Source organism: Gopherus flavomarginatus, chromosome 4, assembly GCF_025201925.1.
Source record: "Gopherus flavomarginatus isolate rGopFla2 chromosome 4, rGopFla2.mat.asm, whole genome shotgun sequence".
Taxonomy (NCBI): Eukaryota; Metazoa; Chordata; order Testudines; family Testudinidae; genus Gopherus; species Gopherus flavomarginatus.
Genome location: NC_066620.1, coordinates 162,668,641 through 162,693,391, shown reverse-complemented (window position 1 = coordinate 162,693,391; position 24,751 = coordinate 162,668,641). Strand labels below are relative to the sequence as shown.

Here is a 24,751-nt window from a genome sequence, read left to right as displayed (position 1 = left end):
TTTCCTTTATTGCTCTTTTCTGGCATTTTAATTCCTGGAAGATAGTTTTTTCTCATAGTAGTTTGTTGTAACCTACAGATCATGGAATCATCTGGTGCCCCCTCAGTAACCCTAATAGTAGGCAGTGGTCTCTCATGCTTGGCTTTGATCACCCTCGCAGTTGTCTATGCAGCATTATGGAGGTATGTAATTGATGACATGGTTGAATGGAAATGCACAATTGTTTGGAATTAAATTAGTAGTTCAGGATGCCATTAGATATGTTCTTATCTTCTATATGTAGTAATAGAAGGCATTTTTTAACAAAATAGCTATACAGTGCATGCTGCAATTGATCTGTAATAAATCCGATTAGTGTAATTGATTTGCTTGTCTGTCCTGGTCTACTGGAGACGTTATAGTCCATATCTTCTCTCCTCTCTTCAGTATTAATGATATTGCCCTTTCAGTGCAGTAGTCAGACAGCTAATAAACATTTTACAGGATTCCTCCAGAAGTGAATTCTTATATTTGAATTAAGGCTTATGACCTATTTCCTGACCCACTTCTCCTCCATTTACATTTGAACATGAGGTATCTGTTTAATAAAAACTACATATGAAAGTCACACAAGTTTCAGGTTTTTCAAGTTCACAGATGTTCAGACTACTATGCACACTTCAGCTGCATCATGCATTGAAGGGCACAGAATGAAGCAGTATGCCTTCAAAAACATGTTTGGTTGGGACTTTGTGGCACAGTCTAACACTGAACTTGCTTTGCACTTTAGGGACCCCTAGGATCATAAATGCAACTGAAAGGCATAGAGGAATTCAGTAGGAGGGGGATTTACAATAGCATGATTAGTTAGTAAGGAAGAAGAGCGAGAAGTATATAAAATAATGAGGGACAGAGTCAGCAAACTAGGGACAGCTATTTACCCTATCCCATAATACAAAAACAAAAGGGCACTTAATGAAATTAAAAGACATCAAGCTTAAAAGGATGGAAACTGTAACATTAACCAATGGAATATGCTGCCACACATTATTACTAAAATAAATAGCTAAATTTCTCTCTCAGAGAGAGAGAGAGGATTAAACATTTTTGTTTAATATAGAAAACCTGGTTATTCCAGCCAGGATAAAATATTATAAGGGTTATCAGCCATCATGTCTTAAGGAATTAACATCGAACACCAATCAGTTCTTCGTCACAGATCCTACTGCTCCCCCTGCCCAGCTTCAACCTGTCACATTGTCAGTGGCCCTTTCTTAACCAATTTCCAACTGGGCAGGCCTCTGTGCAGCCAACCAGCCCCACTGAGATCTTCAGGATAACCCAAGCTGCAGCAACAGTGCAGCTCAAACAATGACTCACATCGTCGAGGAGTGTCCACTAACCAAATGCAGTGGAGGGCTCCAGAAGCTCTACTTGACCACTAAGAACACTATTGCTTGGCTAATATTCAAATGCTAAATAAATAAATAAGAAATAAACTGAGTATAAGATGGCTTCAGGAAGTGATTCCAAACTCCCCAGCTGCAGAATTGGCTGGGTGCATTATGGGGTTATTGCTGTGTCTTGTGATGTATCTAGCATTGTTGGAGACCCAGTATGAGGCTGAATGTACTAGTGGTGGTTCCCAGTAGGAGGGCTTCTAAGCTGGGAAAGGAATTGTTTTATGTGACCTGAGAGGCATAAAAACAGAGTTTGGATGAAACTGACAAAAAAACAATTTAGATTTATATCAGGAAGTATGTGCTAAAAGTAAGGCCTTTTTAACTGTAGAAATGACCTTTGAAATTCCCAGCATTTGAGTTATTTAAAGCTGGAGTGAACAAAGCTTTCAGGAGTACACTTTAGTCAACAGTCTTGCATTGGCAGAAAGGTGAACAGTGGATGTAATAAGAGTTTTCCTTCACTAACTTTTGTGATTCTTGGTTCTTGTGGGCTTGGTTATGTCATCCTTGAAAATATTTTTATTTAGCAGAAAACGCCTGCAATTTGTCTGGATTAGCAGTGTCTGCTCAAAAGAACTTTGGAATAGTAACATTGCTGGTCAGAAGAAATAAGGTGCATTAGCAAAGCTGCTGAAAGCTTGCACATCATCTGCCTGGCTCACGGCAATGCTGTAGGCCCCTAACTTTCCTGAGCACTAAATCTACCCACACATTGAGTAGTAAAAAACTGTTCTTGTACCACGTTCAAATCTGAGCTTCTTCATAGTTCCAGGGTGTTTGATGTTGGGTCTGGTTCAGGTCTATCTCTAATAAGGAGTTAGAGTGGTAGTATGTAGGCAAATTTATTAGCCTTTTTGTATTCATCTGCCAAATCACACACAGCCTTGGGCATTATACTTTTTTATTTATAGGAGGAATGTTTCTTGGGTTATCTTGTACTCTTTTCATGAAAGGTGTAATTAGACAACTGGGCAGAAAGGACGATGATTTATTTTCTGTCCAAAGCACAGCACCTCAAACTACCCCTCTTCACTGTGCCCTGAAGTGTCAGCTGTGGTTATGCATGTAAGGCCCGACATGGGATTTAAACCCATGACTTTCTGGCCCACTGGAGAGATAGCATCAACTGAGCTGTACTGACAAAGTAAAAGCTATAAATAAATTGCATAATTTTCATAAAATGTAGGTGCCCACAGCTCCCAGTGATTGGTCTGAAAACCAGACCAATAATACCAAAGGGGTAGCCGTGTTTCTTGAAATAGTCATCATTGTTTTGGTGTGCTTCAGCTTATAAAACATAGTGTAGCAAAATGAGGACATTTACATTTTTAAGAAACCAGTTGATACAGTTATTTTGTTATCCTATAAACTATTTTCCTAATAGACTTGTAAAATGAATAACATAACAAGAGTTGGCAACAGGGAATATGTAATGATCACTATTATAATTTAATATCTACCAGTACAGAGATCAGCTATCTTTGCTATTTGGTCATATGGAGATGAAGGACTTATTGTATTATCACTTCTGCACACAAATTATTTTGTAAATGTAGTGTAAACTTCAAAATTAATTTATGTTATGATTATCCTAATAATGTAAGTGTTTAAGAATGCACTACTATGTTATGATCTACTATACTGCATCTTAATTCATATTGTGGGACATATCCTTAGCAATGGAGCTATTTCAAATTATGCCAGCTGTGGATCTGCCCCCCTATGAACACTCCCATAGAGGAGCAGACAGCAGAAGAAATTACATTACTATTGAGCTGAATTTATGCAGTCACATTATTATCAATATGATTCATATCAATAATACCAACAGCTTATAATGGAAGCACTGATAGAATCTAGCTTTAATGTCTTGAGATATTCTGAGGGAATTATAAAATATATAATGGAAACAAAAACTTTTCTAACTGGCATGTTATTTTGTATTAGTAGGAGATACCAAATGAGAAATAATGTAATAGTTTAATAGAAAATTCTCTCTTGAAATTCTGGTAACAGAGCTCTTACATTTTAAAATGTCACCCACATTTCTAAGAATTGCATTCAAGTATTTATGGTTGCTTATCTGTTATGATAATATTTTCATTTTCAATGGCTTTAGAACCTTTTTATTCTATATTTATTTGGACAGGTACATCAGATCTGAGAGGTCAATAATTCTAATTAATTTCTGCCTATCTATTATCTCATCAAATATTCTTATACTGGTTGGACAAACTCAGACACATAATAAGGTATGATTGATTATATTGACTTCGTATTTTAATATCTATCTTTTTGTGTTTAATGTGGATACAAATCCATTCTCACCTAACTAGAGAGTTTTTGGTAAAATATTAACAGGCAAAGGAAATTATGTAACATTTCCTAATTTTTTTTCCTCCAAAAATCCCTTTTGGTATCATTCCCTTTGGCCCTGCTGTGTTCTCTGTGGTAGACTTGTGTGTTTTATAACTAAATTTCAAAGCTGAGATAGTTCAAAGACATGACATAAAACATCAAAAGCACAAATTCTGGCTCATTATAATAGTTGTAATAGGATTGTGTGCTACAATGTTGTGGGCTTTTATTTTTTTGTCTTTTTATTAATACATTGACACTCAGAAGTAGTAAATTGCTTGGAAGTTAGAGTTCAACTCTTGAAAATGTGCACAAGCAGCTATACTCAGATGCTGTAGCAAGGCTGTATGGGTACCAGTTAAATATAGAACTATTAAACCTTTGATTTCTAATGGATATAGAATAGTAATATGCATCTTGTTTATGTACAGTTGTTTATGCATCTTGTTTATGTACAGTTTGCAGAACCTGATTTCAGACTATTAGTGGTTTCAGACTATCTTTATCATATGTAGACACTTCTATGTGCTGGGTCATCACAAATCTCTGAGTGATGCTGGGTAGCTTTTCCAAGCAACAAAAAGCAGTTGTTTTAAATTAAATAAAACAATTCAAATGGTTTAGAAAAACAGAATACTATATTTTTCTACAACAAACCTAAATTTCAGACAGTACTTGCCTTCATCCATCCCCATTACTGTCATTCACTTTTCAAATCAGTGCTTAGGAATTTAGCTGAATATCTCCAATTAGTCAATGAGAGGCACACGGTAACATGCTGAAAAATGTACCTCAAAATATATACTTGTACAATAATTCATAATATAATATAAGTATCTATTTGGTGCTGCAGAAGCAAGTCGTGAATTTTATTGACTTTAAGAGGAGTTATGCAGCTAAAGGCCTGACTAAAATTTTTAAAAGTGCACAAACGATTTAAGACCCTGAGTCCAACTGCAAGTAAGTGGGACTTAGACTCCTAAATCATTTCAGTTCTTTGGAAAATTTTACGTCAGAACACTAACTGGAAACATTTTATATTCTACTTTATTATACAGCAAGTTGCATTTAATTGAAAGGAGAGATCCCCAGTAGTTGGCCACTGTTGTCAGAAAAGAATAGGAAGTGACAGGAAAAAAAACATGCTCTTTCAAACAGAGGTTGGACCAGAGATTGTGAGCGTTGTAAGGGCTGTGGATCCTAGTTTAGACAGACTCCTTAGCTAAGGGGATAATAATCGCACTCCAGCATGTGCTTGGATCTGGGGAGCCTGGAACCAAGGCAGTCTCTAATTCAACTCCTCTGAAAGCCACAGCTCTAGTCATTCCATCAGTAGCCTTCTCATTTTCTGAGTTCCAGAAAAGTGTTTGGATGTTTCCTCGACTTCTTTTTGAGAATAAGAGGTCCTAAGAATGGAGATCTTCTGATGCAATTTATGAGAGAAAAAGAGCACATTATGAAGTCTACATTTTAAAGTGCTTTGTGGTCTGAAAAGCTGCTCTAAAAATGGACATTTTTCTATCCATATATGTTCTCTGTAGTCCATATGTTGTCCTTGATACATGTGCAGAACACCCAGTACCTTAAATGGATCAAGGGCAAAATGTGGTTCTCTTTTCCAAGGCCAAAGGTTTCTCTTTTCTTTGTTTACTGAGTCAGACTGGTTTTTACTACTGTGTCCACTTCAGAGCTAGTATACTATAGCTCCAGAAGATCACCACGTGTATGCCATGCATCATCAGAAAAGTTGCCAGCTGATGCCATGATTCAGCAAAACTCTTAGGCATATGCTTAAGTCCCACTGAAATCAGAGTAGCTGAAGCATATACTTAACACATGCTGAAAAGCATCTGAGATTTGCTGAATCCTGGGGTCTAAATTCTTCACGGTAGAATTTTTATTTTTGATGTTGATCTACGAAAAAAGACCCCACATTTAGATTTCAGTGCCAACAGCTGGAGAGGGGGAATCTTAGTTTGCCATGTTAACTGAGAAAATTTGATCTGGAAGAGGCAGAAATAGAAAAAAGATCTGTGTCTTAACCGTTGTTTGAGAGGAAAAAACCTTTTGACATTAGCCTTTTATATGCGTTATATTAATACTATTCTCTGGTAATACAAACAGGATCCAGTTGTGGAGTTTATTAAAGGTGCGGGGGCCAAATGCTACAATTTTTACTCAGGAGAAGGTTTCATTCAAGTCAGCTAGAAACCTCCCTGAATAAGGACTGCAGGGAATTGACTCTTGGAGAATAGGTGTTGTTGCTCTGGTACTTGAGAAGGAAGGGAAGCATTTTAAACATTAAATGTAAGAGGACTTGTCTTCATGTTTGTAAAGAGAGAGAGACCTGATTTACCAAGTTTGAATTCTATACTAGCCTATTCTCCTTTTGTACCACCACCATCACCATGGTATCTTATCACCACTAATCAGTATCTGTATACTAATCCCAACACCACAAAGTTCAAGGGTGTTCACATATGATGTTCCATTATATAGCCCCACTTGTTCAATTTATTATTGGATTTAGAACTGGATCTGGGTTTAGGATAGGTTTAGATATGGTCAAGGCCAAGTTCTAGTAGTAAATTGGAGCAGTGTGTAAATTAAGCAAAATGAAAATACAGTGATTACAAACAGCATTTTGCTGTCCTGATTTACAGATTGTAGATTTCTCTCTTTGCATTAATCACTTTACAGACCAGTTTTTATTTATTTAAAAACTTTCCAACTTTAAAAAACTTATACTTCTGTGGGGCTGTTTTTGTGCACACTGGCAATTTGTGAATAAAGGAATCATGACTCTTGCACTAAAAAAGTGCAGATTATTTCTTATTTTTTTATTTACTTTAAATATACCATAGGTATTCTGCATATTAAAACTAGCAATAGTATTTTAAGGCTGAGTGTATTATTCATGGTTTGACTTTCTTTGTGTATGAAGAATTAATGAAGACTAAGTGAGTTTGAAATACTGTACTTTCTCTGTAAAAGTATGTTCTGTCCTTTTTTTCCACTAAAAAAGGGTCATGATATTTCACACAGGCAAAAATGGACAGTGTACTGATAGGGCCATATAAAAGGAGTCTAAGTTCTTCAAAGATGGAATAGCTTTTATATTTCAAATACTCAGTGCTTAAAGGCAAAAATTCTTCCCTCTCAAGTATTTCAACTAGAGGGTTCAGACATTAGACCTGAGGTATAGGCCATGGAGCTTTTTCACCTATTTTAAGATAGAGGGGGGAAATAAAGAACGATGGTTGTTAGAAGATTTGGGATTGAATAGCTGTTTTCACCAGAAAAGCATTTTTCTTTGTTCTCTTCATAGTGAAAGATATTGTGCAGTTTCTTAAAGGAGACAGGAGAGAATCGGTCAGCTAGTTTCAATATGTTTTCCAAAGAAGTTTCCAAATGCAGAAAAATCTTGTTGAAAATTCTCTTAAACCATGCATAAGACATGTGTAGAGACTCCTGTTCTCTCAAGCACCTGTTTTGAAATAAAGGTTGTTGGAGGCAGAATTTTCAAAGGCTATAAAGTTTCTACGATTATGTATCCTGCTTAAATATAATCAGTGTTGCACTTGGAAGGAGATATGAAGCATGTTAATTTATTGAAACATTTTGATACTTCTTTCTGCTTCTTGGTTTCTTTTCTTAGGTAAAACTTGTTCTGTATAAAATATTAGGCATATTAATTTACTTAAACATGGGGATATTTCTAATATGATTAGTGTGCTGAAGATACTCCTTTCAATTCTGATTTAAAACTCATTAATACTGGTATTAAGGGCCTGATTCAGAATCCATTGGAGTCAATAGTAAAGATGCCACGTTGCATAAATAAGCTAATAGGACAAATAGATGTGTGCTTTGTCAAATACTAGAAAGTGTCCCTAAAACCGACACAAACACTGAGTTTTTGCTTGGTAGAGACTACCCTTTTGGGGGGGAACTATAGTTCAGTGATTTGAAGGCTTGATTATGTCATGTAACTCTTTCCATATAATCTGCTTACTGTTGCTTTCCTTGCCATCAAGAAAAATGGCTGCATTTCTTCACTGCATAGACTTTGTTGCTTGAAACTATAAATCTTGATTATGCTCCAGCTCTAACTTATCAAGTAGGCTTCCCCCTCCCCCACAATAAGGTACTGATAGGTATTGTCCTGATTTTTTTTTTCTAAATTCCTTTTTTAGTTTCTGAATGTGCATGTACTAAAATATCTGGCTTCACTAAGAGTTGCATTGTAAATAAAAACACAGTAGTCATCAGAGTAAACAAATACTGTTTTCCTTAGGAAGAAAACAGTGCTAAACAAACCACAAAAATACATTTTACAGGTGGAGGAAGTTAATTCTTTTCCATCTTATCTGTTTCTATCATGTTTCAGAGTTATCTGACTGCTCTGCATTGGTGCCTCAAAGGGAATCTGTGTGGCTTTTGAGAAATAGGTGCATTTTCCAGAGTGTATGCTCTTCCCTTCATGCACACTTATCCATTCTGTTAGTTGTAATAGGGTGTATGTATGCCCATCAAGGGAAGATTATATCCTTTAGAGTGAGGTAGATGATCACAGCATGTTTAATTTTCTGTATCCTCTCTAATTATAGTTTAGGGTTTGTGATGCTCACTATTGCAGCATTTTGGTGATAATCCCTTATTTACATGGGTTTACAACTCAGCCATAAAGTCTGCTTTGTGTTAAAACTTGGAGCATTATATTGAATGGGTAGTGAGGGGGATTTGAATATACTCTTTGAGCATCTAAAGTACAAAAAAACCTAATAATCAGTTTGCATAAATGCTTTAGGGGAAAAAATGGCTTAGAAACCAAACCACACATGCCTAAAGTGTTGCAGATCATTAACCAATTTGGATTAGATCCCTTGACTGGATGAAGCTATCAAGTTACTTCTTTTTACAAAATAGATGCCTTTATTCTCCCCTCCACCCTGACACACGGCCTGAAGCCCATGAAATTGCAGAGCAATGGAAAAAGCCTCAGAAGCAGCAGGAGCCAGTGTAACATGTCCCCTCCTCACTCCCTGAAGTAGCTGGCTGTGTAATTAGAACTCACCAGGGGATTGAGGAGTCCTTGTGGAGGGGCGGAACTGGGGAGCAGCACTTTATCTGGCATGATTACCTCAGATACCCATGTGGGTATTAATTCTGCTTCTAGCCCATGTTAACTGTTGCACCCTACTTGAAGCCACCTTATAGAAAGGGTATTGTGGAGGCAGAGGAACCAGTAGCAACACAGCTAAGAAACAGCAGGCAAGAGCTCAAGGGTAGCTGGAACACACACAGTGTGAAAACAACACTGAGGTTGTGTTAGAAAGCAATGAATGAAGAAGGTAATTTACAGTTGAGAAAGTAAACTCCGAGCCTAAACTGGTGACTTCAGTGGAGCATAACCAACTAACTCCAGCTGAGGATCTGGCATAGGTCCTCCCACTCATGTGAACACCAGGAAGCCATTTTAACCCCTTCACTGGTGAGCCTCACCTCTACCTGTGTGTGGAGTTTGAATGCAGTGGCTCTTTGAAGGGCTGGTACAGCCATGTTATTGGAATGTGTCTGTGCTCCAAAGACCAGCAAACAGAGTGTATTTTGCCTATGTGCTGTGCATTCAGAAGCACAGAACCAATTAACTGCAGTGAAGCCCACTTAAATGAATACCTGTTAAAAGTATTAGGCCTGTTTAAACAATGCTGCTTCCCTATGCAAAACTCTGACAAAACCTGTTAACTTCAGGTGGATTAGCTCGCTACTGTGAGACTTTTATGAGTCTTTCTGGGGAGCAGACCCTACATTGCTCTCTCCTACCTCAAGATGAGTACACAGCTTGTCACACCCCTATTGATACCTGCCTCGGAGAAGGTTTGATTTGAAAGCACCAAGCGGTCTCTTTCTCAAAATATATCAACTCTAGCAGTCAGTTTGAGATTCTGTAAACAAATTTGACTTTTAATGTTAAAAGAAAGATTATATAGAAATTAGAAAGGTTTTAAATACTACCAATGATACTCAGACTCCTGTTATGAGCTCTGCTAAGTTATTCTAAACAACATTACAAAAAAAGGGGGGGAAATAGTTTTATTACAGGCATTCTGAAATTTTATAGTGATTTTCCCTTGTATGATTCAGAATCACAATTGCCCCATCATACAGACATTTTATCATATTGCTCCCAATATGTAGTTTCTCTGTCCGTGTCCACTAAGGCCTGTTTTTAATTGCTACTTCTCCTCTGGAAGTCACCCCAGAACCCTCAGGATAAATAGCTCATCCCCTCAAACACCTATTTCAGTAGTTTCTGGCAAGCTGTTGATGACTCAAGCTACCTATTTTTTGGCTTCACACATTCTTTCTGTTCCTTTTGGGTTTGTTTACTGGATTCCAGTTCAAATTGCAAAGTAGTCAGTGAGAGCTGGTGCACCTGAGGGTATTTCAGGCTCTGGCTGAGCCTTTTGGGTATGGCTGTCTGTTGCTTCTGCCAGTTCTGGCTCGCTGGCGCCCTCTGGCTTTGAGTTTGAAGATGTGGTTGCACTTGCTGGTGCTGGTTGCTTTTCCAGTTCCGGGCCTGGGACTGGAGATGCTGTGGCTGTTTCAGTGGTAGGCATGGAATCCGGGTCCACTACCTCTGTCTGGGTCTCTGGTAACACAGACGGGGCCTCTGTGGACGGCTCAGGATCAGGAATGGGTCTGGAAGCTTGCCTGGTTTGGCTACGTGTAACCATTCCCACTCTCTTGGCCCGCCTCACCTGGTTGGCCAAGTCTTCCCCCAGTAGCATGGGGATAGGATAATTGTCATAGACTGCAAAAGTCCACATTCCTGACCAGCCTTTGTACTGGACAGGCAGTTGAGCTGTAGGCAAGTCTACAGCTTGTGACATGAAGGGGTAAATTGTAACTTTGGCCTTTGGGTTGATGAATTTGGGGTCAACGAAGGATTGGTGGATAGCTGACACTTGTGCCCCCGTGTCTCTCCACGCAGTAACCTTCTTTCCGCCCACTCTCAAATTTTCCCTTCGCTCCAAGGGTATTTGAGAGGCATCCGGGCCTGGGGATCTTTGGTGTGATGGTGGTGTAATGAATTGCACTCGCATGGTGTTCTTGGGACAGTTGGCCTTGGTATGTCCCAGTTCATTACACTTAAAGCATCTTCCATCTGATGGGTCACTGGGCCGAAGTGAGTTACTGGAGACTGGTGAGGTAGAAGAGTAGGGCGTCTGTGGCTTGACTTGGGTTGTATGTGGGGTCTTTGGCTGTCCTCGGTTGTAGGGTTTATGGTCTGTGTGCCTCCTGGGGTAATCGTTTCCCTTGACAGTAGCTTTCTTGCTTTTTGCCAGTTCCATTCATTTGGCTCCAATTTTCCCCGCCTCAGCGATATCTTTGGGATTTCCATCTTGTATGTACCGTGTGATGTCTTTAGGAACACCATCCAAGAACTGCTTTATTTGTATGAGGAGGTTTAGTTCTTCCAAGGTTTGAATGTTGTTTCCTGTTATCCAGGCCTTATAGTTTTTTGCAATGTAGTAGGCGTGTTTGGGAAATGACACCTCTGGTTTTCACTTTTGGGTTCTGAAACGCCGACGGGCATGGTCTGGGGTTATCCCCATTCTGTATCTGGCCTTGGTTTGAAAAAGTTTATAGTCATTTATTTGCTGCTTAGGCATTTCAGCTGCCACCTCTGCTAAAGGTCCACTGAGCTGTGACCTTAATTTTACCATGTACTGGTCTTTGGGAATGCTGTACCCAAGACAGGCTCTTTCAAAATTTTCCAAGAAGGCCTCAGTGTCATCACCTGCCTTGTAGGTGGGAAATTTCCTGTGCTGTGGAGCAATAATTGGCGCCGGGTTGTTAGGGTTGGCTGGCACATGCAGCCCAGCTTTTGCCAACTCCAGTTCATGTTTTCTCTGTTTTTTCTTTTCTTCATTTTTTTTTGTTGTTTTTCCATTTTTCGGCGGTGGGCCAACTTTTCTTCTTCTTGTTTCCTTCGGTGGGCGAACTCTTCTTTTTCTAGTTTTCTTTTGTGTGCTGCCTGTTTGATTTGTTTTTTTCTTTCTTTCATCTCCATCTCTTTTTGTTTTATTTCCAGTTGTCGCCTGTGTTCAGCTTTTTTGATTTGCTCTTCGGCCTCAATTTTTGCCTTAGAAGTCATGATTCCTGTTTTCTTGTGTTGGGGTGCCCTCCGGTGTTTATCTTCTGCACTGCAGGCTCTGTTGCCTCCTGAAGTCTGCCTAGCAACAGTGCCTTTAGCTAATCTTCAATGTTAAGTAAACCTGAAAAACCACTTTATTTGCATGCCTATAGTGCTGGACTTGCCTCCTAATGGGAGGGCTATTGCATGACAAAAGACCCTTAACAGTTTGGTAATGGCTTCTCGCTTAACATGCAAGCCACAAACTGCCAGAGAGAGCAGAAAAAAAAAATTCTCTCTGGTTCCCTTTTAAAACCAACTGTTTCTCTCTGCTAAAAAGCCCTTAGCAGAGAAGAGAAAAATATAATATTCCTACTGGCTTCTGGATTCTGTCTATCCCTTAACCGCTGCACACCATATCATAACCTTAGTCCCAGATTTGGACCTTAGCGTCCAAAATATGGGGGTTAGTATGAAACCCTCCAAGCTTAGTTACCAGCTTGGACCTGGTACCTGCTGCCACCACCCAAAAAATTAGAGTGTTTTGGGGCACTCTGGTCCCCCTGAAAAACCTTCCCTGGGGACCCCAAGACCCAAATCCCTTGAGTCTCACAACAAAGGGAAATAATCCTTTTTCCCTTCCCCCCTCCAGGTGCTCCTGGAGAGATACACAGACACAAGCTTTGTGAAACTACACAGAGAGACTCCCCCCTCTCTGTTCCCAATCCTGGAAACAAAAAGTACTTTCCTATTCCCCCAGAGGGAATGCAAAATCAGGCTAGCAATCCAACACACAGATCTCCCCGATTTCTTCCTCCCACCAATTCCCTGGTGAGTACAGACTCAATTTCCCTGAAGTAAAGAAAACTTCAACAGGTCTTAAAAGAAAGCTTTATATAAAAGAAAGAAAAATACATACAAATGTGCTCTCTGTATAAAGATGATACAACACAGGGTCAATTGCTTAAAAGAATATTGAATAAACAGCCTTATTTAAAAAGAATACAAATCAAAGCACTCCAGCACTTATATTCATGCAAATACCAAAGAAAAGAAACCATAGAACTTACTATCTGATCTCTTTGTTCTTACACTTAGAAACAGAAGACTAGAAAGTAGAAAGTACTTTTCCAAAGCTCAGAGAAAGCAGGCAGACAGACAAAAGACTCAGACACTCAATTCCCTCCACCCAAAGTTGAAAAAAATCCGGTTTCCTGATTGGTCCTCTGGTCAGGTGCTTCAGGTGAAAGAGACATTAACCCTTAGCTATCTGTTTATGACAGAGGTAGATGAGACTCATAAAGCCCAGCACAGTTTAAGTGCTCATGTGTTTGATTTATACTATCAGATTTCAGGGGGGAGGCACTTCATTCCTAAATAAAAATGGTAAAATAGGATTTTAAGTGTAGATATGACAATAACAGACTCCATAGACTCCATTATAATAATAATTATAAATCAGCATTCAAGTATTTGGTGATTTTCATCCTTCTGTGGGAGACAGCATTTTGCTTGTTAGTCTTCCACTGTGGGCGGCACAGATTACCAGTCCTCATATTACAACAGACACAGATAAATCCATTTGTAACACAAACTAAAATGGATATAGAAACACAATACAGCCTTTGGTAAAATAATGCATTGTAAAAGAATAAATTCTGGGCTAAATGCAATAGAAAATGGACATTATAATAAATCTGTTATTCAATATTCTTCCTTTGTACAAACCAAAACATGTTAGGAAAATATAAAGTCCTTTTAGAAGAATATCATTTAAAAGCACAAGATGAAAATTTGGTGCAATAGGGTTATCTATTTACTCTACTAGGTTTCTTCTATACTTCCTTAGTGTTCCTCATTGTCTCTATATGTATTCAACAACATATGGTAAGTTTCAACCTTAAACACTGTCAGGTTCATTTTTATTGTCAAGGTTCCTTCCTCACTCTGAACTTTAGGGTACAGATGTGGGGACCTGCATGGACACTTCTAAGCTTAATTACTAGCTTAGATCTGGTATCGCTGCCACCATCCAGAATTTTCAGTGTCTGAATCACTCCCTGTCCCCCCAAAACCTTCCCTTCCCTGAATAGCCTTGAGGGACTTCACCAATTCCCTGGTGAGCACAGATCCAAACCCCTTGGATCTTAAAACAAGGAGAAATTAACCAACCCTCCTCCTTTCCCCCCACTAATCCCTGGTGAGTCCAGATCCAATCCCCTTGGATCTAAAAACAAGGAAAAATCAATCAGGTATTAAGAAAAAAGGTTTTTAATTAAAGAAAAGAAAGGTAAAAGAAAACTCTCTGGGAGCGATTAGCATACCAGCTACTCTCACAGACAACGGATTTCAAACACAGAGGATGTTCCCCTGGGCACAAATTTAGATACACAAAAAAAAAATAATAATACCCAAATACCCAATTTGATTCTACCTCTAATTGCATAAGACAGGCTACAAAGAAATAAACATAAACCTATTTATTCCTTTCTAAAACTTACTACTCTGATAAGAGGCTGGTTCCTTGATCTTTTTCACTCTGGCTGAAACTGAAACGCTAAACAAAGGAAAAACTTCCCTCCTTCCTTTTGAAACATCTTGTTCCCCCATTGGTCCCTCTGGTCAGGTGTTAGCTAGGCTAGGTGAACTTTTTAACCCTTTACAGATAAAAGAGACATTAACCCGTAACCATCTGTTATGACATTTATAATTTAAAATTTTTGGTTTTCACTCTTCTATCTAAGTAATAGCTTCTTAGGGCCCCAAACTTGCAGTTGTCAAGGCATTGAGAATACTCTTATGGACAATGACTGTGCAAGTGGGCTGATTAGAGACTTAAAAATAATTATTTTCTTGATGCATTTTTCCTTTTCTATTTAACAGATATAGGGCTGGATCCTGCCACCCTTACACACATGAGTAATAAGTAGCAGAGGTTATACATGTGTAAGGTTGACCAAATCAGATCCAAAGATGGATCATATGCCAATATGGCAAGAGATTGTTTACTGGTTTGGTTAGTTATCATGACTTCTGGAAACAGATCTTGCAATGTCCCTTTTATGCCTGGTTATTTTTTATTTTGCTGCAACAGATTAAAGATATGAGAGAATCATATACATAGTTTGATCCAATCTGAGAAATTCCGACATGATCAGTCCAGTCCAGTATCCTGTCTGTGACAATAGCCAATACCAGCTACTTTAGAGGAAGGCACAAGAAACCTTGTAGCAGGCATTTATGAGATAACCTCCCTTTGTGTTGGAATAGTTGGTTTTATTTATTACATTGGTTAATTTGTGGTACATTGAAGTCAAAGTGATATTTAGAGTCTGAAGGAAATTTTCCACTAAATGATAACCCTTCGCTGGAGGTCCAGTTTAGGGTCTAAATGACTTGACAACGTCTGTGTTTTGATTTATTCCTCTTCCGCTGTTTTTATCAGAATTTAGATTAAATAAACTTTTATGGGTAAATAATTATGTGCAGTTGAGCAACTGAATAGAAAATTGTCCTAGAAATAATTGTGAAAGAAAAACTGTAAAGTTAAGAAGCACTGCCTTGGAGTATAATCATGGCTTTTCTTAATGAATGGAATGGTGAGACTTTTCAGAACCCTGCAGGGAAACTTACATTTTTGTAATAAAAAAGGCCTCCAGCTGTTAAAACTAATAATATTTCTGCAATGTCAGAAAGTTCAGCCTGCACTAGCTTTGTGGGTTTTAAAAACAGGTGAAAAAACATTTTAATATCTCTTTGTTCTGGAGAAAATTGAAGTGTATCTGGAAGAAAGAGTCCAGCAGTTGGAAGGATGTGTGAATAAGGTTGGCACAGAATGTTTTACCACCAGTCAGTGATTACATAACTGGGAATCATTAGAAGAACTGCATGTAATTTATGATGTGTCTTTGTATTTCATAACTATCACATCTCAGAAACATACTGTAGTTGTTAAATAATTTTTTTAAGGAAGAGAATCTAAGTGGATTTATTATTCCTTAAATCCCATTTTAAGTTAGGTAAGGGCTTAGAATGAAAATTGTATCCTTAATAAGCTTAGCTGAGACATACAGGACAACAATTCCCAATATGTCAGAACCTACTGCTGCTGAAACTTGGGTTTTAAAAAGATAGGATTAATTTTGTTATCTGTTATTTGCATTGAAATTTTATACTTCTTGTATGTAAGAGGGCTCTCAAGTCTCTGTCTTTTACTGCATATCCTCTTATGTCATGTCAATCAGAATTCAGACTTGAGTGTTACCAATTTAATTACCACTATAAAACCTTCATTTTGGTACTTCTTATCTTTTAAATAGTAGTAGTAATAATGTGCCACTGAACCGAGTAATCTCACAAGGCCTAGCAATTGCGCCACAATGGACAACAAAGTGATTTTTGCTACAAATCATAGCCTTAGACCTCAATATTAGGGACAGCATTAATGCTGTACACAAACTGGTCACAGCACTCACTTGCTCATTATTTTCACAATACCTGTACCCCCAATAACCAATCTGCAAGAGCTCAGAAACTGAGCAAATGTCTTTTTCCATCACTCCATTAGCATATTAAATTTTCCTTTGATTTTAGCAACAAGGTTGTACTATCCTGATATAGTTACAGGATTGCTGAAGAGCAGTGGAAATGTATTTCAACCAGATTTTTAAACCCTAGAGAGAAAAATGAATGCAATTCCATAAATATCTTAACAATATGTATGCCTACATTAAACAATAGTCACTAAACAATTTTCTATTATGTATTAATAAAACAGGCATTTTTAATGTTAGCAAATGTTCCCTAGCTGAAGACAGGAAGCTTTCTTGTGCATCTTCAGTAAGCAGAAGTTATTAACCCATTCATTTCTAGGAAGACATCTGTTAGAACAGGCTCATTATTTTCAAAGAAGTGGCGTTAGCAGGATGTGAAGCCTCCCAAAAACTGTATAGTTCTGCTGTGAAATGTATGTTGTCTGGCAAAGTTACCTCCTGAATTTCCTACTGTCAGCAATATGTGACCTGGACACATTGTGGCTGAATGGTCACAAAAGTCAGTACATTGATGCATCATTTGGATGGTGACAATGTCTTTTCAAGAATAACTAGAAGGCTGGGTGACTGCTGAAGTTTTTAAAAATAGGTGAGTGTGTGTGATAAGTCAGGAAGAGCCAAAGAAGCTCTGGGGGGCAGAGGCTAGCATTTCCTGTGTTTGTATGATGCTATTTCCTGTCTGTGACCTGGTTCACCTCTCAGTGCTATGCAATATTAAAGTTAAAAAATAATAATTCAAGAAACCCCAAAGCCATGAGGGTTCTGCTAATTCTCAGCTAGTAGGGCTTCTTTTCCCCCATTAAATTATCAAGTTTGCATTGTATCTCAAATACTTCAGACTGTTTGATTCCCATGGCTTTCCCTTAGAAGCTGGCAAGCAGAAACCTGCAAGTGCATTATAAAAGCTTAGGTAATAGCTTAGCAGTTTCTGGAAGGAATGTTAAGTGGTGGTGAAAATAAAGCCATTGAAAATGCACAATTATGGGTACACAAAAAAAACCTGGTCTTTCAGTGCAGTCTCTAGTTAATTTCTTCTATGTCCTTTTTGTTGATTTCATATTGGTAATGCTTTTCTGCAACAACAGTTTCTCTGTTTGTGGTTAAATATGGAATTTTGTTTTCAGTGGCTTCTATTAAGGCACGTAAACAGAGCTATATGATGGTACACAGTTTTAGGTAATACAGAAAAAATCCTTCCCATGCTAACTTCTAGCAGTGGAGACTGACACCTCACAAAGATCTGAATCCATCATTGTGATCTGCAGTGGAGGATTTCTGTGCCCCTGTGGGAACCCACTGACTTCAGTGGGGCTCCATGTGGATGCAGCACTCTGCTCACACACGTCACAATGCAGGATTGGCTTCTAAGGTGCCAGCATCATCCTCGGGGATGCCTGGCTTGACATGGCCCCCAAGTAGTCCATCCAGCAGCTAAGGTGTGCTGGCGCTAAACACATGTCCCTGTGCCTTATGTAAAAAAATTTCCCTCTGTGCCCTAAAGATTCCCCTACCCTAAGGGAATTCTCCTACCCTAAGAGATAGAGCAGAGTATGGCCAAGGTGCCCTGAGATATTTGGACTTTATCAGCTTGGGAAAGGTTGGATGAATGTGGCATGGAAGATTGCGCAAGAGGAGGCATCTATGACATATGCATAATTTAAAACTGGGCTTTTTAGGTTCACTAATTTTAGCTGCTAAAATACATTTGAGAGGATTGTAGGATTAATTATTAATAATCATTGTTGTTGATAAAAATGAAGTCCATCCTCAAAGCTCTGGGAGTGTTTCCAATTGAGCAAACTTTCAATGTAATGTATTAACAGATATAAAAAGCTTCAACTCCTTTCACACTCACTCCCCTAGGGAAACACCTGAGTAAATACATTATCCTTGCATTGTGCGCTCAAGGTCAGCACCCCTGAGCTTTATCAGCTCTCTTGTGGAAGCATGAGGGGATGGAAAGAAAGGAGGACACCTTCAACTACACAGAGAACATCCTGCCTTTAGTGCCCCGCTGCTGATCTCAATCAGTGAATGGTGCACAGGGGGAGAAGTTGTCTCCATGGTAACTGGGACTGAAACTGTCAGGCTTTATAGATCAAAATAAATACCTTAAATTGTACTGAACAGTAGAGTGGAAGCTAGTATCGTTGATGGCAAGGAAGTGTCCAATGCTTGATATGGCTAGTGTTGCTAAGAAAGGGTCTGATCTTGTTCCCATCAAAACCAATGGGAATACTCTCATTGACTTCAGTGGTGCCAAGACTAAGTGCAAAATGAGGATCCATTTTTTGCACTAGTTCACTAAGTGGTCTTCAAGGGTGGCCAACAGTCAGGTCACAAAGGGTGGGATAATTGGTGAAATCCACACTAGAGAGGAAAAGTCACAACCTTCTATCCAGATGCTGATGGAAAAAGGCAGTTCTGGCCTCAGCATGTATATGTAAATCCAGGGATATCTCCAAAAGTCCTCTTTCTTCTTAGAGATTGAAGAACCCTTAAATGATCAGAATGTAATAGCCACACCAGCTTCCTGTGGAGTCTGCAGGCTGAGAATAGCCAAAGTGTATTCACTCATGTTCTTTTCTTTCCCCAACTCCCCAGGCTACCCCCAGCATGCCCCTAAGTCAGGGACTGCAAAGGGAGTCAGAATCATTCTAGCAGCTCTGTGCCAGCTGGGGAACCTCCTTAAAATTGAGGATTTCCCTAGGGACTACTTTTGCCCAGTTTATAGCCTATTTATGCGTAACTTAGGTAAAAAATGTTATGGTTTTCTCTGAGGGGGCTATTTTCACCATTTTTTGGCTCATGTTTTGTTTGAAATTCAGCCAGAGAGCCAGAGCTTTATGCGGTTAATCATTTAAAATAAATGAAAGGATTTTACTTCCTTTAAAATGCTACTAATGCATCATTTAATAAGTCATAATTTGTATATAATAAAATCTCTAAAACTTAATCAATGATAATTGTGTTATTTAGAAGCAACATGATGTCACACAAGCTGAAAACAATGCAGTGGTCCGTGCTTTTTTTAAATCTGAAGCAGTTTCTCAGTAGACATCCTTGTTTCTTTAAGCATTACATGTAATGTTGAGTTCTATTCAATATTTATAGTTATTTATCTTTCAAAGTAACTAAATCCAAATTAGTACAGAGCTCAAAGCACTCTGGAAAGGGAATGTTTATATATGCTAATGATTTCTATTTAAGGGGGAAAATACTAAAAGCTGAGATAATGTGCTACTATCAGTGGAGTTTATCTAGCCTTAGTTATCCAGTGACTTCCAAACCACAAATAATATAACAGGTGCACAGCAGACCAACTTGTTCAGGCGACAGGTTACCTTACTGGACAAAACCACTGTATCCCTTTCCAGTCCCACCATCCTGCCTTAAAGGAAAATCCTCTATGTGAGCAGACAGAGTTGTTATATTGCTGGGCTGGGGAGAGGTCAATTAGCCAATTTACCACATGTGGTATGTGGGAGGCCCATCAGTCCTAGGGCTGGAGTTCCCATGATTTGCATAGGGTGGGATGAGAGAGATCTGATGTTGGAAAAACAAATTTCAAGTTGGTTGGGGATGAATCACTTCTTTCAGTCTGACAGCCAGGAAGAAATGGCCTGTGTTCCCCCCACCCCTGTTGGAACTGGGCACAGCTTCAACAATCCCTATACCTGAGAGCTGCTTGGGGGAGTGGAAGGGAAAATCCTAGCTCTAATAGGTACCTTTTCCTTTCCCTGGCCCTTTATAGATGAGACATCTACAATGGATGGAGTTTTCCTCTTCCAGCCCTACCGAGGGAAAAGTGGTTTTGCTCTCAATTTTTTTTAAACAAACCAAGGAACTGTCTTAAATAGCACTTTTCCCCTGTAGTCCCCATTCTTTCCCACCCCTCCAGGCTCTTCCATCTGTCTTCTATTCTGTCTTTACTCCATGCCACACTCTTCTTCCTTTTTTCATTATTTTTCCTTTCCTCCTTTTGGTCCTGCTTTCATCACTCTTCCCTTCCATGTCCTTGGACCCTTTTACTGTCCTTTCTTTCCTTGTCCACCTCTACTATTTCCTTGTTCCAACCCACTTGTTCTACTTCTTACTCTCTGTTCCTTTCTCCCCTCCTTTTTCGTTGTTCTGTCTCTCTAATTTTTCCCAGCTCCCCTCACTTCACCTCATTCTGGCCCCTCTTCTCTCCCTGGTTCACTCTCCCTACTCTCTTGCTGTCTGTCCTGTGTCCCCCTCTGACTAGATGATCTTCCTCTCACCATATTCTCTGTCAGATTGCCCCTTATAAAATGGTATCCTACCCCTTTTCTGGCCTTCCCTACAAAATGTCAGACTTCCAATGGAGATACGTTTCAAGTCTTGTATAGCATATGCAGGGCCGGCTCCAGGCGCCAGCATTCCAAGCTGGTGCTTGGGGTGGCAATCTGCAAGGGGTGGCAGTCCCTCTTGTTTTGCCCCCAAGCAGCGCGCCGAATTGCCGCCGCGGGCGGCAGGGGCAGTCCGTGCGTCATTAGGGCGGCAGGCGCGTTCCCACGGTGGCGGCAATTCGGCAGCAGCTTCTACGTTTACTGTCCGCTGGGGCTTCAGCTAAACATAGAAGCTGCCGCCGAATTGCAGCCGCCGCGAAAACGTGCCTGCCACTCTAAAGGCGCACGGATTGCCCCTCCCTCCCGCGGCAGCAATTCGGCATGCTGCTTGGGGCCGCGAAAATTGCAGAGCTGGCCCTGAGCATATGCCTGTATTAGCTCTGCCTCCCAGATAGGTGGACAAGTGCATTATTTTGAGCTGAACCTCCATCAGTCCCTGTGCTACGTTAGGAGGACTCGCCTCCCATGCCAATGGTACATTCATTGTGAGCAAGTGGTTCACCATCACTGAGCAATTCTATGAGAGATGCTTTGTTTTCCTTTCTTTTATTAGAGTATGGCTTTAAAAGACAACAGGGGCAGCACTGTTCAATTCTTATGGAATTATTAAATCTTTTTCTTTGAGAGATTCACCCTCAGAATTCACTGACCCAATATTATATTCCAGTGTCTATGTATGTGCTACTTTGACCCCCATTGTTGCAGCATGTCAATGCAATGCAAACATTTATTTATCCTTTGTGATGTAGGGAAGTGTTATTATCAACATTTTGCAGATAGGGAATTGGAGCACAGAAAAACTGACTTCTGCAAGTCTGCAGCAGAGCCAGGAACTGAACCCAGAAATCTTAAGTTCTACTCCTGTATCTTATTCGCAAGACCATCCTTCAAGGCGACTGATTTGTGTTTATATTCTTTCCTGTTGCTATACCAGATACAGCTATACAGGTCTGCCTCATCTTACGCTGGGTTACGTTCCGCAGTCAGCGCGTAAAGTGAAAATCACGTATAGTCAAAATTACATTGAGTGTAATGGCAGGCAGAATCACCCGCGCTACAGAAACAGTATTTAAATTGTTATTTTTTTCTTTTTTTGTTGTTTTTTTTTCTTGTTTTTGCCGACCGCATAAAGCTGAAATCGCGCATGTTAAATGTGCCTAAGATGCGACAGACCTTTGTAGTTTTTTTTCTATTTTGGAAAGTTGTTGTTTGTTTATCAAATTTTGAGATATTTGGTGATCTTTTATACTAAGTCAGGAACATTTTGATTAATTTATGATGGTGCCTTTTTTAAAATCATAGCTGCCTTTATGGATTGTTATTTTTAACAATTTTTAAGCAATTATGCCCAAAGATTTTTAAAAAGCTAAGAAAATTAAATCTAGTCAAATTAGTCAACAAATTGCGCCTCACCCTCCAGTCATGTGAGAAACCCACTTTCCAGGTTGGCCTGAGGTTTTTGCACATTGAGCTGTTAGAGGTTAGGAACATCACACTGCTGATGTTCAGAGCTTGTCTTTGTATGTCTTTTCAGTATAACTAATGCACATGTGCACTAAAGCCTGCCTGCTGAAATCCATATAAATATGTAGTTGAAAACAAACTATGTAGGACTGGATTTTCTACTGCCTTGTACCTTATGTCTCCATTAATATCTATACAAAGCAGGTGTAGAACAATAGCAGAATGGTAACCTTTTTGTGTTCCCTTTGCACAAGTGTGGGTGACTACGCAAAGTGCAAGGTAGTAGAAATCAAGCACTAAGTATGATTCAGCTGCTTTGCACTGCTCTGGTGATGCAAAGAAGCCATAAACCTATCTTCGTTGCTTGGTTAAGTACCTGGTTTACAACTGCTTTGTGTCACAGCGCAACATAAAGTAGCTGGAGCAAACTGGTGAATCTTGCCCTATTTGTTTGCACTTACTAGTTGCTTTTCTGAAAGCTAGCAAAATGGTCACTTCTCCTTCAGTTTCTTTAATTTCTCAGTGACTGCAATCCAAATCATGAGATTTATTGCCGCCAAAATATTATTTAGGGTACATTTAAGGGTACATTTTCTAAACTTTGCATAGGTTTTTAAACGGTAAAATACCTCTTTATGAGAATGGTAATAATACAGCATAAATCCCTACAGTGTTTTGAAAATGAGAGACGTTTATAGCATGTGTGAGGTGAAGTCAGAATGGGAAAGAGCCCCAGGAAATATTAATGGAAAACGGGCAACTAATTCCATGTAGCACCTACTGAAGATGTACCCCTTAACTGTAAGTACTCCAGACAGAATAGCACAAAACCATATTGCTTCATACTTTTAGATAACATTATTAAAAACTTAATTGCGACAGATGGACCATAAAAGCAGAGTTTGTACTTGCCATGGTGTTAATCTGTTGACTTGGTGGGATTCTCAGTTTTTGCATTATATATAGTAGTTCCTATCCATGATTTTCTTTTAAGTCTGAATTGTTTAGTGAGGTGGTCATTATTGTATGAAGTATAAAGGGGAGTTGGACAGTCAAGTACACAAACTTTGTTATATAGATGTAGTAAACAGGATCTTTAATCAGAACTGCTTAACTTTGTGAGATGACATTGCAACTGCACTTGAGTTTGGCCCCAGTCTTCCATTGACTTCACTGGTGCCCCACAAAAGTTCAGCACTCCAGGCAGCAGCTTCTTACAAGACTGGGGCCTTGTTCAGTATGATTTGTGGCAAGACTTTGGTAAAATGATAGAACAGTTATTCATGTACAGAGCTGTGAATAAGTTAGTTTTTTAGCATCGTTACTGAGTAGCACTTACTGATTCAATTGTCAAAATACCGTTATGGAAAATTCCTGTTAAGCATAATGGAAAAATAATGAGTTTTCTATATTTTTAATCATTCTCTATAGACTTTAATAGAAAAATTTGTAGATTGTTGTAGAATGGTTCAATAAACCTCAAGAAAAGATAACACTTTCTATTACATTTCAGGGGTTTCTAGAGTAATTTCTATAGTCTCTAATTATACTTCTATAGACCCATATTGGTTTAATACAAAAGGATTTTTGCATACTGGAAGCAGCATTGGGCCAAATTCTGCCATCAATTATACAGCTTCTGCTGACCTCGACTGGAGCTGTGAGCACATCAGAGGGCAGAATTTCGCCCACCGGAGATTACATCAGTCAAATTCACAATTATGAAATCAAAATGCAAACCCTCTCTGTTATAATCCAAGCATTAACAAATAATGAAATTAGTCAAATGAAAATAGACCAATTCCAGAGCTGGTGTAAATCAGCAAAACATCATTGACTTCAAGTATAATACTTAATTCATGTCACTGATGTGTCATTTCAGATGGGTTTTTTTGAGATTAGTTTGTAAAATATTGATTAAAGCGGGCTGTATATTTCTGAACATTAAAGTACATGTACAAAGAAAATTTTTTTCTTCTTCTTCTTCTAAGCTTGTAATGGCTAGTACTATCACTTATACATTCCTATACTGGCATTTGAAATTAATTAGAATAATGTTTATTGATCAAACTAATACAATTCATCATGTGTCTTGTTTTCCTTTAACATTATAGTGCATGGTTTGAAGTAAATTTTAGTCTTTTAACCATAGTAACGCTAGTAGGGTAGGTGTTTCATGTAAAAGCAGGTTGAACAATTTCCTGTACATTTGACAACTGGTATTTATACATCATGTTATTTCCTCCATCATTTGTCTTACAGTCATGGCATTTAGTGTACATTAGAAGTAGGGGTTTCAAACAATTAAAAAAAGTAATCACTATCATGAGATTAAAAACGTTTAGTGATTAATTGCAATTTTAATCACACTATTAAACAACAATAGAATACCATTTATTTAAATATTTTTGGGTGTTGGGG

At 38.8% G+C, this 24,751-nt stretch overlaps 1 protein-coding gene across 1 annotated transcript in view; it reads left to right on the top strand.

The window, feature by feature from the left end:
• The window catches only part of ADGRB3 (adhesion G protein-coupled receptor B3), a 636,306-nt gene that overhangs the window by 525,060 nt on the left and 86,495 nt on the right, over positions 1-24,751 (top strand). Inside the window, exons 18-19 of the mRNA XM_050951631.1 lie at positions 79-182; positions 3,592-3,694. Of these exons, the coding sequence (XP_050807588.1) occupies positions 79-182; positions 3,592-3,694 (207 nt within the window). The remainder of the gene's footprint in view (positions 1-78; positions 183-3,591; positions 3,695-24,751) is intronic.